Source organism: Dermochelys coriacea, chromosome 4 (assembly GCF_009764565.3).
Source record: "Dermochelys coriacea isolate rDerCor1 chromosome 4, rDerCor1.pri.v4, whole genome shotgun sequence".
NCBI classification, from domain to species: domain Eukaryota; kingdom Metazoa; phylum Chordata; order Testudines; family Dermochelyidae; genus Dermochelys; species Dermochelys coriacea.
In genome coordinates this window covers 126,506,703-126,524,794 of record NC_050071.1, presented here as the reverse complement: position 1 = coordinate 126,524,794, position 18,092 = coordinate 126,506,703, and the positions used below count along the sequence as shown (strand labels likewise).

The 18,092-nt window shown below is 41.8% G+C and overlaps 1 protein-coding gene across 5 annotated transcripts in view; it reads right to left on the bottom strand.

The window, feature by feature from the left end:
* Nucleotides 1-13,374, bottom strand: part of MXD4 (MAX dimerization protein 4) — a 54,714-nt gene extending 41,340 nt beyond the window's left edge. Inside the window, exons 1-2 of one of the 5 annotated variants that reach the window (XM_038398263.2) lie at nucleotides 13,134-13,374; nucleotides 12,497-12,596 (exon numbers count right to left, since the gene is read on the bottom strand). In XM_038398263.2, the coding sequence (XP_038254191.1) occupies nucleotides 12,497-12,596; nucleotides 13,134-13,272 (239 nt within the window). In that variant the 5' untranslated portion in view covers nucleotides 13,273-13,374. Of the gene's footprint in view, nucleotides 1-12,496; nucleotides 12,664-13,133 lie in introns of all 5 variants that reach the window. The other 4 variants (XM_038398262.2, XM_043512590.1, XM_043512589.1 and 1 more) reach the window with 4 other exon arrangements.
* Nucleotides 13,375-18,092: the final 4,718 nt, after the last annotated feature.

Sequence of the window (18,092 nt, the reverse complement as noted above, 5' to 3'; positions counted from 1 at the left end):
GAAGTATTCTCTGCCTTGTTCCAAGTTTCCACACTGTCAGTAGGTAACAGTCAAATTAGCTTCATGCTTTTGTTGTGCCCTGGCTATTTCACATCACCCTGATCAGACAAGGTTGTCATATCTTTACCCAGCAACACACTAGCAACAGGCAAAATAGAAGCACAAGTATCGCTTGGTCTCTGGGAGCTTTTTCGGACATCAACTTGATGCAAATTAGTTGCAATGTCATCATTCCTAGCAGACACAAACTTAGGACCACTTCCTTCTTGGGCTTAGTTGTATCCAGAATCAACTTTGGGTCAACTGATAAATTTTCAACCATTGTAGGCTGACAGGCTTCTTCTGTCTGCTTTACAGACAGAAAAGAGCTGGAGAAACATTCCCCTTAAACAGACAAACAGCTTGGGATATCCTTTCCTTTGTCCCAGCACACATGGCTATTCATAGACAACTGCTTGGAGATTGGGGTAGCTCCCTTCATGGGCAAGTCATTACCCCAACGGACACAGGAACATTTCCTTTACTATCACAATTCTCCACACTGGTAATAGGTAAGGTATGGGGATACTCATGTTCCACTAACCTTGCCTTCCCAAACCGCTGATTAGACAAAGCCATCAACTCAGAAGGCTGCCTACGCTCATCTAAACTTTCTTTGCCTTTCCCTTCCTTAACAGATAAACTGCTGTTTTCCACAAATAGTGTCGTATTACACTGAGCTTCTTTAAGCACATCACTTTTACATGGGTCAAGCTTACTTTCCCAAGCTTTACCAGCCAACAATTTATCACTCACCAAGAATGTACCCCTTCCTTCCTCAGTTAGGGATTTAACCTGGTCACCAACTTTAATTTGCTCTAGAGAAACATCTTCCGAAGCCTTATCTAATGCCAGATTCACTTGTGAGGTACCAGACAGACACTCAGAAGTTTCTTCCACAGATGCACTGCGTTTTTGCACAAACAGCTATTTTCCACAGACAAACATTTGGAGAAACCCTACATAGGCAAATCCTTGCCCCAACAGACACAGGTTCAGGATTATTTCTTTCCTGTGACTGATTTATGTCAACTTGACCAAACAAAGCTTTAATATCATCTCCAATCAAAAGATCCTTAGGCAATAAACTTCCTTACACCAGCTATAATTTCATGTTTAACACAATTCAAGATGGATTCTGGCTAAAGGCACACTTACAGTAAATTCATAGAGGATTACAACATTCACACTCTTATTTGGTAAGTAATCTTCCTCTTTGACAAGATCTGCTTTAACAAGAGTGAGGTTAGAAGGTGTAATTTGTCCTAAACAGCATTTTCCATTGACTTTTATATTCTCTGCACAAGTTATGGTGTTACCTCCACCTGAGCTCACAGTAAAAGCATTTACATAGAAGGTGACAGTGTTGGGGTATATTTGGTTACACACAGACAACTGCTTAGAGTCAAACAACATACCAACATTGTTACCAACTGGATAGATTCTATCCCCATCTTTGCTGTTGAGAGGATCTGGCTTTTCAGAATGATACAGTTTCTGTTGTTCCTTTATTCTGTTGAGTTGGAGCTTAAGTTTTTCACTTTTCCCTTAGCTTCTAGTTCTTGCAATCGAATATATGCCATTCTTTATTCATGGTCAAAACACAGGTGTTTTCTTTCAGCAACTTCTCCTTCCAGATCAGCTATTTTTTTCCAAGTACTAGCTGCTGATTTCTCACTGCGAGCATTTTCACTGGGTCTGCTTCCTTATCACTGGCAATTACCAGATTTTTTCAGTTCCTGCTCTGGGGCCTTTTTCTTAAAAGACAACTCCCTCTTTGAGCATAATTCTTCCAGGCTTTTTCTGTCAGAATCTTGATCATGGATCACTCACTGTAACTGATTTTTAACACTTAAACTCTCCAATATCAAAATTAATTTTTGACAAGCATGTGGTTCTGATCCAAAACCCGTGGTAATATATATCCAAGCACAACTACACCACTGTGACTAGGGTCCTAGTGGGGAGCCAGCTGTGGTCACTCCATTAGGGTGAACTGCAAAGAATGGGGCAGACAATCCTCAGAAAGATGGTGGATATTCCAATACTTAGATTTACCAAACCAGCATAAAACAGCTTCCTTATTACCTCATTCGTTACTCAGAAGTCCAAATAACACAGTTCCCTTAAAGTGATCCAGCCTCAGGCCTCCACCCAGGTGCCTAAGTCAAATATGATGATTTCTGAAAATCTTATTTCATCATATAAAAGAAAAGGTTCTACCAGTCCCAAAGGATCAGACACATTACCTCCCAGGTTATCGAATATTCCAGATCTTACCCAAATACACACTACAGCCAATTCTTATTAACTAAACTAAAATTTATTAAAAAACAAAAGAGAGAGAGAGAGAATGGTTAAAAGATCAATATACATACAGACATGAGTTCAATTCATTGAGGTTCAGATTCATAGCATAGATGGTGAGCTTTGTAGTTGCAAAGAGTTCTTTCAAAAATAGTGCACAGATTATAGTTCAATATCCAAATATCATACTCAGGGTGTGCCAGCACAACTGGGACCTCAGTCTTGCGACTCAAACTTCCCCTGATGAAGCCTAAGCATATCTGAGAGAACAGAATCAGGACCCAAGGAGCTTTATACAATCTCTTGTCTTTTGACAAGTTGGATTTCAAAAGGTAATTAGCATGACTTTGAAGGAGGTCCATCACTGGTACTTAGCGTAAGGCCATTTCCTTGTTCCTCCACCATTCAGAGTACATTTCACAGAGAGATGAATACCGAGATATCCCATGTTTACAATTCATTTAAATGCTAGAATGTTCTTTTGATCTCGGAATTATCAGAATACAGCATATACAGGGACTTTTGATTACATTGTGGACCCTACTCATACAGATGTAAATTCACAAAAACACATTCTCTCTCCACATGTCTTTTAAGGGTTATTCATTTTGCAGGATGTTTAACCCTTTCTAGCCATGTGTTTCACCCCCAATATGAGACTGGTGTGGAAGGGAGCAAACAGAGCTCCTAGATACATCTTAGAGACCTGCAGCACTCTGTGGCTTGAAGTAGTAACAACCACCAAATACTTGGTTTCTACTTTCAGCACCCCCACTACAAAAATTGTTAAAGCACCCCTGCTAGTGGTTTAGGCATTGAAAAAATCTGAGATCTGACATAACCTGCCAGTTTCCCAGTTGTAAAATGGTAGTTATTAATAGTTCTACAATACCTACCTCCCCACACAATGAGGGTTCGTCAGGAAAGGTTGTACAGTTCTTTGAGAGGTTAAAGCTCTATATAAGTAATTACTATTTTTCACCCCTTCAGTTCGGTGAAGCACAGAGCACTGTCCCAGGGAGAACCAATATTTCTGCAACCCCTCAGCCTATATCCTCTGCTTTTCACACAACCCAGAGGGCAGACTGGAAGAAATCTAAGGGCAGATTTACACATATACTTGCACCAAAATAATTCAAGTGATTTTAGTCCATATCTTTTGTTATTTCAGCACAAAACCGTGTGTGGACGAGCCAGAAGCAGAGGAAGAATAGAAGGGACTGGGTAGGGGAATGTTTGCCACAAACATTTCATATGGAGAAGGAAGAGAGGCCAAATCCACAGAAACTCTGGCTACTTTAAGATGCAAAGCTGCTGTTGCAAATAGTAATGGCTACTATCTAGGTGTTCTGGAGTTCTTCTGGCCAGGACTGCACTGGTTCTCTGCAGGGGTCCTCCACCTGCCCCTGGAGAAGGGAGGACAGGGCCTGAAGTGCCTGCACACTCAGGTCCATGTCTTCCGCCTCCAGGCCCTGAAGAGGCTCCTTTATGTTGCAGGTAGCCCAGCGTGGAGCATACTGGCATATGCCTTTCTGCGCCACTTCCGAGGGCTCCAATATGACCAGCAGCTCCTTTATCTCCATCCAAGATACCTCTCCAGGCTGCCAGTCTTCTACCAGGACCTTCTCTGGACCTGGAAACTGCTCTTGGCGACCAGGTCCGTGACAGCCACCGAGGAGGTGGATCTCCTCGCGGAGACCCTGCTACACAGCCCCCATCTCCGTATGCAGGTGGCAGAGTCCCCCTCGGTGCACCAGAAGCTGGTCCTGGCAGAAGTCACCAGAGTCTGAGACCTCCTGGACTATGACCGGATCCCCTGACACTCGCTCAACACGTGGGGCTCTCCAGGCCTCATTCTCCCCGGCGCATACTTCAGGAGGTGAGGGCCGCTTTACCGCCCACTGCTCAGGGTTCCTCGACCGGGTCCTGAGAGAGGGCATGCCCCACCCACCCTACACCACAGGCCCTCAGGACCTTTTCATCGGGTCCCTGCCCCGTGGACCTACCCGGCCATCCCACCCCTTTACCGCGAGCTGGCTGCATGAATTGCAGCCGGTTCGGTTCTGGACCACGCCAAGGAAACATCTGTACATGCTCATGCTCTGCACTCTTCACATCCTCACCCTCGTGTCCTGCCCCGACACAAAGTGGCAGAACCTCCTGCCACGTCTGGAGGATGAGGCACCCTGGTGGGCCAGCCTATATTCCACCCTGGTCCCGTTGCCCACCGGGGACATCAGCTCCTTCACGGAACCGTGAGCATAGGCATGTACTTGGCATGGTTCACTCCCCTCCCAGACACCTGCCCCTTTTGTGGCAGGAGGGAGACCCTGGTGCACGTATATCTGGAGTGCGCCAGGTTGCAGCCCCTATTCCGACTCCTCCTAGATATATTATTACATTTTTGGTTGCACTTTTCCCCTCACCTTCTCATCTATGCACTCCCTATCCATGGCCCCACAAAGTCACTGGACCTCCTTGTCAACCTCCTCCAAGCCCTGGCCAAAATGGTCATCTACAAAACCAGGGAGAGGAGGTTGGCTGATGGGGTTTCCTGCGGCCGTGAGGCCTATTTCCGCTTCTCAGTTCATTCATGTATCTTGGCAGAGTTCCTCTGGGCAGCGACTGCTGGCTCCCTTGACACCTTCAAGGAGCAATGAGCACTGTCTGGGGTTCTCTGCGCAACGTCCCTGTCCAGTTCCCTTTGTTTAACCCTGTGACCTCACTCCCATTCCTGTTATATCTTTAGTTGTCCCCTGCAATCATTTAGAATACCGGACCTGTGGATCCTCCCCTGAGGCTGGGGCGGGGAGGTCCTTTAGCAGTCTGCCCACTTCCTGGATCCCAACTGGATAGAGGTGAGACAGCATTAGCATTCAATATCTAGTACCAAGTAGTTAAATGGTGATTAACCAGGTATGAAATTCTAAACTCTGATTCTTTTAAAATGCAAATTATCAAACAGGATTAAGGGGCATGTTTTCTTCTGTATTTGGAGTCAGGGATGGCAGCACCTAAAGAGTCTCTAGCCATGTAATTATAGATTATGGCATTTACATGCTCTAATTGCAATATTTTACAAACCAGCAGTTTCTTAATAGTGAAGACAAAAGCTCTTTCCCCTCCACATCTTTATTCCTATTTTTTTTTTTTAAAAAAGGTACCCTTAGGAAGTTACCTTTCAGATATCGTGTTAGTGCAGTGTTAAGACTACATGTAAAGAAATATCAAAATTAAGGTCAAAAGGCTAGGACCCTGCCTACCAGCTGACACTGCCTGTGCAGGTGGTAAGCGGACCTCTGCACAATGTTCTGTAGTTTGACTGCTTTCCTGTTAACTCATCTTCCTCTCCCCTTCCCCCACCCATCTGTCTCATCTTCCTCTTCTGCCATGTCAAATCTAGTCTGTGTGCTCCAGGCACTACTGCAGTTCAAACACTGGGAACCATAGATAAGTTACTGGCTGCCACCATTATTTTAAGCCCCATGTCTATTAGAGCAGCATTGTAGAAAGTGTGCTTAAAATGATGGTGAGTGACACCTAGCATTACTCGTGTACTATCAGCATTGAAAATATATTAGAAATATTAGCCCAAGTCAAAACACAAGAACAAAGAGAGTGGTAAGTTCCACAAGATGCTATATACATATATCCACACTGGAGGAAAAACACACAAATAAACATATTTAAATAAATTTGTTAGTCTCTAAGGTGCCACAAGTACTCCTTTTCTTTTTGCGGATACAGACCAACACAGCTGCTACTCTGAAACAAATAAACATGACAATGCATTATTCAAGAAACAGCATGTGATCATCTAATAAGAGTCTGCAATGTAATAGACATGCGTGGGGCAGAGATAGGGTTGTATTTTCAAGTTGAAGGTTTCAATCGGCTTTAGTTGAACTTGGTGCCAGCACACCAATCTGCAGCAGGGCTGTATATTACAGGATCAGGGCCTAACTTTGGAATTACCTGATATTTGAGTGGTTAGAGCACAACCTCACTCAGTTCTGCATTCATTTATTCTGACCCCCGCCCCCACCCTTTTTTTTTTTAAATTGACCACATAGTATCTCTTCAAAATATTTCTCTTTTAGTTCCACCTCAAAGCAGAATTTTTTCAGTATTATGGATAAGCGCTGGGATTCTGCAAATAGATACATTGGTGCAGTTCCTTATGCAGAGCCTTGACTCTAGTGACGTTCAAAAGTTTGTATGATAAATCTGGGTGTAAGAGCAAGGCCTGATATTGCTTCTCATTTGGTGACTTTCTTAAAAAAAACAAAAACAAAAACAAAACGACAAAAACTGCTACTCTTGTACATACTATAGTTCCTCAGTGGTAATAGATCAACTTACAAGATATATTTTATTAATGTACCACTAGCATTATTTAATTTTTTTAATACATTCTGTAATATAGACCATTTTCCTTCATGCCTCATTTTCCTGGGGAGAAAATTACAAGAAGGATACAGTGAGAATAGAGAGTGAAAAACAGATTGTTTTGTTTCCACAGTCTGGATGTTATGGTATTTTATTCTCTGCCTTTCATTTTAAAAATGAAGGAAAATAGGCCCTGATCCCTAAGCTGCTTCCTCTGGATGTAAAGGTCTATCTGCATTGGAGCTCGGCAAATAACTGAATTGTCAGTTCTGACAGTTCAGGGCGGGAGGGCAGGAAATCAAAACAAGCTTTCGGTTCAGGTTGAACCAAATCCAAACTTTCAGAATTTTCAGTGAATCAAAAAAGTTAGAAAAATTTTGTTTTGGGTTGAACTAAATTTTTTGGGTATTTTTAATAAAATGAAAAGAAAGGGCTAGATTCACAGCCAGAGGAGAGGGAAGTGGTGCTCTTTTTATAATCTTTAACCCAGTGGTTAAAGCACCACCCTAGAATGTGGGAAACTCAAGTTCAAAATCCCTTCTCTGCCTGATTTGGAGCAGAAACGTGAACCAGGTCTTCCCCATCCCAGATGAGTGGCCTACCACACAGGCTATTCTGGAGTGGATTTCAGTCTCTCCTGCTGAAGGTGTGCTACTTTAAATGAAATAACTGAATAGTCATTGAGCCAGAGACAGAGTGACTCGATAGTCCAGTGGTTAGGATTCGAGTCCTTGCTCCAGAGTGGAGATTCAGACTTGGGACTCCCACAACACAGGTGAGTGCCCTAAGTATTGGGTTAATGGTTATAAGAGGGGCACGTTCACCGGTTTTATGAATCTAGCCTGGAAAAAATCAAAATGAGACATTTCAGAAATGTCAAAATGGTTCCTTTTGACATTTATGGAGTTTTTTCTTTTTTCCAGTGCAACCGAAACAATTCACCAAAGTCAACATGAATTCACAAAATGTTTCAGTTGACCCAAATCTGCATTTTTTGGCTATGAAAGTTTTGGCTGAACAATTTCACACACCTCTAGTCTGCAAAGAGCAGCTTGCCAGATATGGGCCAGAGACTGGCTTGCAGTGACAGACGTGCAATATTAACAAAAGAATGGAGACATTAAACGTTTTCCTTTGAAACATCAGACCGTTTTGACCCAACACCTTCTTTTGCACATATATCCCTTCACCAGAGCAGAGTACATTGTACACAACTCTATTTATTGATACAAAAACATTAGCAAATATTGATTAGTTTCAACAGATGCAGTAGGGATATTTATAAGCCTAAATTTTGCTTTCATTTTCCCTCCTTTTTATCAGCTCCTAAATTAACAAGCCAAGCAGGCTACATCACAGACTTCCATTTCCTGCTCTGCTAGTAAATTTAACTGTGACCCAATAGACAGGCATTGAGCACTAAGGTTTTACTCTGCATATTAATTTAACTTCTGATCTTTTCATGGGCACAGAACACACATTGGGCCTGATGATCTGCTGCTTTGTGCAGTCTTTTACACTCACGTAAAGGTACAATGAGCATTTTACGCCCACTATTAGGGTGACCAGATGTCCCGATATTTGTGGCTTTGTCTTATACAAGTGCTTATTACCCCCCATCCCCATCCTGATTTTTCACACTTGCTTTCTGGTCACCCTACCCACTATTCACAGTGATAAGAGTCTGCAAAAAGTGCATCTGGATGAAGTGAGCTGTAGCTCACAAAAGCTTATGCTCAAATAAATGTGTTAGTCTCTAAGGTGCCACAAGTCCTCCTTTTCTCTTCACAAAGTACAAGGCAGTGGAAAATCAGGCCGGTCTAGTTGTTACATGTGCTGGTGGTGTGATGTGGGCCACTGTCCACAAGGGGGTTAGTTCAGGCTACCAGTTTTCCCCCTCAGAAAAACACAAAAATATATAGATTTCTCTCTCAAGTCAGCATCACGAACAGGAAACAAAACAAGAAAGCTCCAATTATCTGAAAGCTACAATGAATTTCTATTAACAAATAACTTTCTGCAACCAAGTAAGCTTCTAAACTTCATTGACTTTCTGCTTCTGTGAAATATTCCCTCTGAACAAATTGCAGATATCTGTAATACATCCATTTCATTACACCCACTGTACTCAATTGGAAAGACATTTGAAAGTTTAACATTACAACCTCCAAGGCACAACTCTACTAAATCTGACATTTTTTCTAGCCTGATTTTATTCCAACAGCATATTAGCAAGAATTTTAACAAGCTTCACTGTATTGCTTTTAGGAACTACAGTAGTTATTATATCAAGAGGAGACATTTGCTGCACTACAACCAAATACTGTCTAGTTATCACAATTACAAGAAAAGCTGACCCGGGTTTACCTCCCCTACCCCGGAAAATCAATTACAAACTTGTGCCTTTCTCAAATCATCCATTCAGATTGGAAACCAAAAAAACAATTTCATCTACTAGGGGATTTTCATCATAATCATTTGAGGGGAACACTTCCAAATCTCAGGAGAGAATGCTATGTAAACAAAGAAGTTTTACATAAAAAAACCCTTTCAAATCTGTTTTGTTTAAAGTGGGAACATTTTATAGAGAGAGAGCGAGAGAGAGCGCGCGCGCGCACCTGATTCAAGGGAAGAAACTGCAAATCATAAAAGGAAATTTATAGATCAATTCATCATAAATAAATTTAATTTATATTATACAAAGATAGGCCAAAAAATGGCATCAAGCAGCATTTTCTACCATCTTCACAGTAACATGAAAATGTTTCCTCTATCAACATAAAATTAAAAATTGACAACAAACATCAACAAAAAAAAATTAGTAAAAATTATTAACTCTTTCAATGGACTGTCTAATTATAGCCTTCTGGTAATGGCCAGAGCTACAGCTGAAAAAACACTTTCCCCGATATGCACGTGTGTCCAGTTGCCTGTAACTTGTTTGGGGAGAGGAAATTTTTCATACTTGTTCTCAGTCCAAAGGCTAATTTAATTTTTTTAAGTTTGATAAAATTCTGTGCCCGATTTTTGAGTTATCCATGCACAAAAGAGATGCTTTTCAGGCTTTAAAAATAATTGTTTGTGTGCTTTTATTTGTGCTCAAATGACATATGCAAAGGTTAGTTTTCAAACCTGCCGAGACTGCTGAAGAAATCAGATTTAGAAATAACCAAGTTACTGAAAAATAACATTGTGCAATTTTGCACTATGCAATTGCCCCCACCCCAGGATCCTCCAAACTCTGGCCAGTTGTCTACCCCTCTTAATTCCTGAATTGCTTATAAAGATTTGATTGCATGATCAAATTGAACACTACCTTCAAATTCTGTGCACTCTGAAGCTGTGAACCAACATCTAAATAACCATTAAATTAGCTCCCAATCAGGGGTGCTGGAACAATGTTTATAATGGGAGTGCTGCGAGTCATTGAACCAAACTATAAAGCCTGCATTTAATGGAAACCACTTCAAGCAGGGGTGCAGCAGACCGCAAAACACCCCTAATTCCGGCACCTGTGCTCCCAATACGAATAAGAGCAGTGGTGTGATTGAATTTGGGATCATAAGCTCATAGGTCAAGATGCCTGTTTTTATCTGTTACTTAAATTTGAAACAAAAGTGCATGTTGTAGGCAAGTACAACGCAGGACTGCCCACACAGCTCTGCCAGTGTACCTTATCACAACATCCTGCTATTTCCAGCCAGAGGTCTGTGTTATAGAGAGATTGTCAGGTATGCCGAGCTGAGGTTGGTGTTGTTTTCCTTAGGGAGCGAACAAATATCCATGGTGAACTAAACACAAAGACTGAATTTGTGGCCCTACTTCTCCAGAGGTGTTACCTTACCCCAGAATGAATGAGCCCTTTCTAGTCTATAAACGATAAAGCTGGCAGGAAAATAATAAAAATATCATTATGCCTTTTTTTTAAAAGCGTTTGGGTGTGCACGACAAGAATCAGAGTGAGAAAAAAAAATGAGAAATATCTGACAGACAATGGTATCTGTCAGTAGCGATGTCTGTTCTGGCTTTGATAAATAATGCTACTAGACTTGTAACAATTGTTTTTTTCAATTCTGCTGAAATAGATAGATTACATATCTTCTGCTAAAAATTCTTAAAAGCAGCTTACAGTTCAAACAAATGATTGTTTTGCTGTGGACAACGAGAAACCCACGAAAGGATATGATGGAATAATGCTTCCACAAGTAATACAGATTTCTGTCTCTTGCATACAAGAAACAAGGATCAGAACAAGACCATGAACTCTAGAACTAGAAACCCTAAGAATTCTGTTTAAATTAACTGCCTTTGTACATATGGAAAAATGTACAGAGATGAAAATTGTCTCCAAATCTAGATACCCCTGTGATGCCTGATCACACCCCCTTAAAATGAATTTATCTTGCATATTTGTACACCAATTTAACTATTACCCCCTCCTCCCGAATTTATATCCACAGAAATATCAGCACTGTTTGGAGTAAGGGATGGGGAGGGAAGGATTTACACCCTGTATTTCCTCAGTTGTGTTCAAGCACATTGCCCTGCAGCAGTTACTGCAAACATAGGTTATTGTGATCTTGTATGTGTCTAAGGAAGATGCTGGATTTTTGTTTAGCTCGTATTTTCAAAATTTAATATCCATAACTGGGCTGTTTTCTGCTCTCCCATTTTGCCAGTAATCCCATTGACCACACTGGGGTTGTGCAGGATTTATGCTGGAGTAACTGAGATCAAACAACTGCCCCATTCAGACTAACTTTCCTCTCATTTGGAAAATAAGTCATGTGCAAGTTTTGCTCATTTTAGGCTATTCTGCAGGGCTCATCATAATAAAACAGTTTTTTTAAAGGAGTCGTTTTGTAAAGAGCAGAGCACCAATGTTTTGGAGAAGGAGGGAACCAGCTGGGCATATTTTGTGTATGTGTGCAAGAACATAAAGAGCAAGAAAAGAAGGAATTCCTACGTAAAAGAGGAGGCGCTGTCTCTTTAAGACAGCCTTCTGCACGTAGACAGTGCACTCTGAGCACAGCCCGGTCAGGCAAACAAAGCTGCAGGGAGGCTGCGCAGAAAACCTTGAGCTAAGGGCGATCACAGAACAGGTAGTGGCTGCAAGAAAAAAAACAAACAAAACAAAAAAGGCAGCTGATAATAATGTAACCATGCATTGTAATTCAACTGCATGCAGAGGGACTCGCTCGTGCAGGCGATGCACAGACCAGAGCAAAGGTGCAGCAGACCCTCTGGAAAGGTCAAGTTCACTCAAACACTTGAATATACATACATAAATCCAAGTTCAATACGAGATAAATTTTCCCTCCTTTCCCCTTCCCGCCCCCTCTTCCCCCGCCATCAAAATCCCGGCGTTACCCTGCAACTGGAAGCTGTATTTGATCTCCCAGCAATAAAGAGATTGTAAATAAGGACTGGGAGGGAATTTGCAAGGGAAGTCAGGATTTTGATTATTATTTCAAAAATACATAGGAAAACAAGGCGCCCACATCCATTAACAAACCAGGGGAAGAAGCGTGAGTGCAGATGGTTTAGAAAGGCAGTGAGTGCTAAGGCGATGGTGTACGCGTGGCAGTGTTTATATGAGAGATCAAAACAGAGCCAAGCCCATACAGGGGAAAAATGGCGACCACTGGGAACTAAGACACAGGATTAGTTATTATTTTTATGCATCTATGCGCTACACACAAAGCTAGACATATAGGAAAGGTTGCCAGTTCACTGTGGAAAATGACGGCACATCTATTACCTGTTATTCTGGGATTTTCTTGCCAGCGTGCCTGCCTTTGTTTTCTTTCTGGAATAGTCACTATCGAAGGGTAACACTGATGCATAGCCATGTTCTGCTTCTAGGGACAAAGTCAGCATTAGTGGCAATATATTTTTCCATGCATTTTTTCCTCCTTTGCAGGAACGCTAGGGTAAAAAACAAAATTTTTGGTTGATTTGTTTGGATTTTATTCCGGAATTTTTAAAAGAAAGACAACAAAACAGAAAGTGCCAAAATAGGAGGATCATCCGAGTAAATAGTAAAAAAAAAAAAAAAAAAAAATTGGCTAGATCATGCACATCTTGAAACATTGTGACAAGGGGGAAGGGAAAACTGCAATACAATTACAAACGGCAACATGCACAACAAGGTAACCTAGACTGAATGCTGCAACATATATACAATCCAAACAGACTCGAGCCAGGGCTCGTTTGTTTAAAGATTTTGCAAATAGCATTTGTTCCCCCCCGGAGTGCATCTGACAAAAACATGTTTAAATCCCATGGCACCTTTGCAGGTGAAGGAAATATGGACTCAGAGAAAAGGGCGTCCGAATACCCACGCAACAAAGAGAGTGAAATGTTTAGAAGTGCCTCCTAGTCATTTCTCTGAATACCTCTGTCTCTTCTTTCCAAATACTCAGCTGCTTCCAGGAGAATTAACAGAGAGTTCAGCTCCATTTTTATGTGTGTTCTTTGAGTTACCCCCAAATTCTGTGTCTGCCTTTCAAACAGCTGAGGAAGGCAATTGAGCATCAAAACTGCACTGAGTTCACAGGCTGGGGACTTCCAAGTCCCCTATATAAACCACCTCTCTCAACCTACATCTGACACACAGGCGACTGGCATAGCCAATCGTGGGCAGAATTTCTAGGCAGAGGCGGCCTTTAGTCCGAAGGTAGAGCCAATCAGGGCAGACAAGCGCCCTCTGGTTAGGAGACAGAATGTTGACAGATCTGAATCTTCTCCCTGATAGGTCAGCCGCTACAGTAACAATTTAGAAGCCGAAGCTTAGCAACAGCACGTGGTGGCCCAGCCCCCAGCCTCACTGAGTGGCCGGCTTTATGCATTTTAAGCAGTCAGCAGCTGCTGATTGGAGACGAGGAGGCTATGCAAATAAGCAGGGGAAAACTAGCCAATAGTTTTGGAGAGGTGTGTCTTGTCGCAAGCAAGTAAAGGGGTGGGGCTCAGGCAAGTGTAGGAGGACGGGCCCATCCACCCCTGGTGCTGGTGGAATTATTGTTGCTGTGAGGAAGAGAAGTCTGGGCTGCCGCTGGGTTAGGGATTGGGGATAAATGCTAGAGTGTTAGAATGGCAGCCCCTACGGTCCTTTCTCTCCTTCCCTCGCTGCAGTCAGATGCATGAGCTGCAAAACTGCTAAATAAAACAAATGTATCTGCCATCCAAGGAATGTTATATAGAGACTGCCTTGCATGACAAAGAGTGGTAAAGTATCTAAACTATATAGTATAGACATACAGCACCATCAAATGCAGCCACCTCTGGGTGGTAGAGCTGCAGCAAGGAAGGCAAAGACATTCAGCACAAGAGATTTTGCTTTTAAGATTTAAGGTAAACTTTCAGCTCTTACAACAAAGGGCCATGGGATCTTCAAGCCAAAAATGTTCCTATTTAGGTGCTTTGATTTGTGAGTGACCAACCTGAAATATTTTGGACTTGATTTTCCGAGGTGCTGGATTCTCACAACTTAGGGTGACCAGATGTCCTGATATCATCAGGACCATCCCGATATTAGGGGATTCGTTTTATATGGGACCTTATTCCTCCCCACCACCACCACCACACACACACACGTGCACTCCCCACATAGTGCCCTTTCTCCTGTCCTAATTTTTCATACTTGCTATCTGGTCACCCTATCACAACTCCAACTGAAAATAATGGGAACTGTGGGGTTTTAGCACTTCTGAAAAATCAGGTGTAAGCTATTTAAAGTTTCGAACCCAAAATGAGTGACCTTTGAATATATTGGCTTTAAGAGTTCTGACAGAGAACACACAAACAGCTTTTTAAAGTCTTACTCCAAAGACCCACACAGTCTCTCTGCCCCAGAAAGATCTGAACCAGACTTGATGGGATGTGAACTTACGAGTCCAGGGAGTCTCAATTTCAAACATGACAACCTTTTAATGCACCCATATGTGAAAACTGGACCCATTGTTTTTCAGAGCTGATGCTTATTCCACTAAATCAAACAGGCTTTGTTTTGTTGGTTATGCTTTGTCCAAACTCTTCAGGTAATAAACTGTTTTATAGCATCTTTTATTCCAATGGGCTTTATAGATTTAATAACAGTTTCAACAGTATATAATAATTGATATAAATATAATAAGCAAATATATTTTCAGAATTCTGTTTTACAGTTATATACAATACACATATTTGTAGTCATCCCCTGACTGGACGGCTGTTGCTGTCATAGGGGTGTTGCTAAAAGGAAAGTAAAAACACATCCTGCAGCAAACAAAAGCAGAGCACTAGAAACAGCACATAGGGAAGTTTTATGCTGTGCTTACAGCATTTTGTACATATCTGGTTTACCAAAAAAGAAACCAATATTGTGGACCTGTTTACAGGAAAACATGACTTTGCAATTCATTTATGCAACTGATGCTCCATCCTGCTTCTGCTTAGAACGATAGGAGGTATTGCAGCGTGTGGTTTATGCATGTATGTATGTTTTATGCGTTGCAACCAGATGGGCCTTCTGTATGTAGGACAGCAGGAGGCAAATGCCCTCAACTCATTTACTTGCTCTCTGCCAGCTCCCTGTGGAGGCTGGGGTGGGTTAGGAGACTTTAACAAATTTTCTTTCCCAGGCTGACTACAAAAATATTCTCGCTCCCTCCCCCCAATCCTTTGAGGAAGATAGGAACTGCACTACTTGACCAGTGATCCAGTTTGTGCAGTATTCTGTCTCTGACAGTGGCCAGTACCAGCTGCTTCAGAGGAAGGTGCAAGAAACCCTGCAGAAGGAAGTTGGAGAATAACCTGCCCATATGGAAAATTTATTCTTAAGCCAAGAGCATTTTAGGATGCACAGAAAAACAGATAGTTTTGGCTTGAGATCTAAATATTGCAGCAGATGTTTTCAGTCTAGTTCTTTATTGAAGGAATTAAGAAATACACATCTGAAAAGTAACCTGCCATGGATAGACTAGGGCATTGTTACCTACTGTTTCTGTTCATGAGATAAAATGGTTTCTCATTAGAATTGTTACCTGTTACTTAACATGAAGCAGCACAAGGTGGAAAAATGCTTCATTAATAAACAATTAGTGGAACTTTCCTCTCTTCAGGTGGGCCCTGATCCTGCACTGATAACCCTGTAGGCACAGCCTTGTGCTGCAGGTTGCCCTGGGACAGGTGTTGGCTCATGCAGAATCCCATGTTAGTGCGACTCCATATAGGGAAATGGCTCTGTCCAGAGCCCCTTCAATGTCATTTAGGCTCTACTCAGGTGCAGAGGTCTGCCTGCATAGTTCTCAGTGCAGAATTGGGGCCATAAACAAATATACTATGTATCATTTCCCCTAACTTCCAGTTTACCTTCAGCTAGAGCCCTAGTGATACCTACATTTCAAGATTTTAATATTGTATTGTACATCTTCTGCTAACCATCAGTGAGATGGACCAGGAAGAATTTAAAATTGTATGCAGAAATATCATATGTAAAAAACCTAACAATAACAAGATCTCACAGTATATAATATGTCAATGAGATGAACTGGAAAGAAAGAGATAATGCACCTGACTGTCTAGGATCTGTATAAAGACTATAGTTTGCAAAATGTGACTCCATACAGTAACCAGAGGTTTAAAAAATTGCAGTGATGCACAAATATGCACTAACATTTAAAAAAAGACCAAAACAGGCATAGCTCAAAATGTTCTCTAATGTGAATTATAAAAACACCTTAAAGCCACCAGGAACGTAGTCACAGCTCTCTGCATGCCACCAGCATATCCAGTTGCCTTTTCTTATCTGGATATGCTGTGCACAGGAGCAATCTTACATACAATCTAGACTGGTTATGAAGGTGCTCAGCACCTCCCTTCTAATGTCCATACTATTTGCACTAATACAGTTTAGTTTATGCTTTTAGCCCAGAATGCTGGTGGCGGCTGCACAGCTGCTGCTGCTTGAAAACTGGTGATCCATTCACTTCAACAAGAGCAAGACATGTTAACAAAAATCAGGCCATGAACTGACTTGGTCACTTCTTTAGTTTAATAAGGCCAAATTCTGCATCTGTTGAATATCACTTACATAGTAGTATCATTGACTTCAGTGGAACTATATGAATGAGTAAGAGCTATTCAGCATAAGTGAGGGTTGCAGAATCTGATCCATCTTGTTTACCCCATGGTATGGTTTAAATAACTTTTTACTTAGAAGCAGAAAATCGACTTTATGCTCACGAGATAGCCACACTCCACCACGTGCCCTGGCTGCCTCTTTTCTATTGAGTATGATTTATAGTCTTATTGGTAGTATTTAAAGTCTTAAATAACATAGCCCCATTCTTCTCAAGGGGACTTCAGTTGCCTTATGTCCTGATATAGCATTTGAGATAGTATGGTTGGTACTACTGACAGTCCTGAGTTATAACCTTTGAAGGACTGTAGAGGCGGGGTCTTTAACTCTGGAACTCTTCCATTCACAATTCACCATCTGCATCCTTTTATACTCAGTCCTTGCCCAAGTTTAAGGATTTGTCACATTGTAGCTATTTGTTATTTATCTATTTTTGTTTTTTTCTTTCCCTGGCATTTCGCTATATCAACACCTGAGCTTCATTCTGACTTGGGGCAGTCCCTCTGGTTTTTTGGTTTAAGGTGTTGTGAGGCTTAATTCTCTAATGAAGCAGTACAGTTCTCTTTCCACATAGGAAGAGGGGTCTGCACACAGGGATGGAAGGACAGTTTTCTCCCTATATGTGGCCATGGATGTCTTAATTTCATGTTTCACTTATGGTACAAGTCGTTACCTTCGTTTTACAGATGGGGAAACCAAGACACAGAGAGATTAAGGAAGCCAACAATTTCAGCAATGGCCATTGATTCTAAGTGCCAAAGCTGAGACATGCTTGGTCTGATTTTCAGTTGTGCTGAGCACCCACAGCTCCCAGTGAGTTCACTGCCTCAAAAAATCAGGCCCAAGGTGTCTCAGGTTTGGCAACCCCAAATTAATGGCCACTTTCAAAAACACAGGCGTCTATGGCTTGCCAGGGTAAGGGGGGACATTGTTGGTGAGTCAGACAAGCCCAGGATTTGGAGTCAAGACCTGAGTTCTAATCCCTGTTATGGTGCTCTTATTCAAGTCAATGGAAAAACTCCTATTAATGTTCATGATGCAGGATCTAGTCCTATATGCCTGAGCCAACACACACTGGGGTCAGTGGGAACCTTTCCACTGCCTTTAGTGGGCTGTGCAACTGACAGTATGGGGCTAGCCTGCATGAACTTGAGCTGCTTTTCCGCTGACTTGATGCTTGGCCTGCTAAAGTCATGCGCACTTCTCTAGTCTGTGTGTTTCCTCTCTATATATCTCA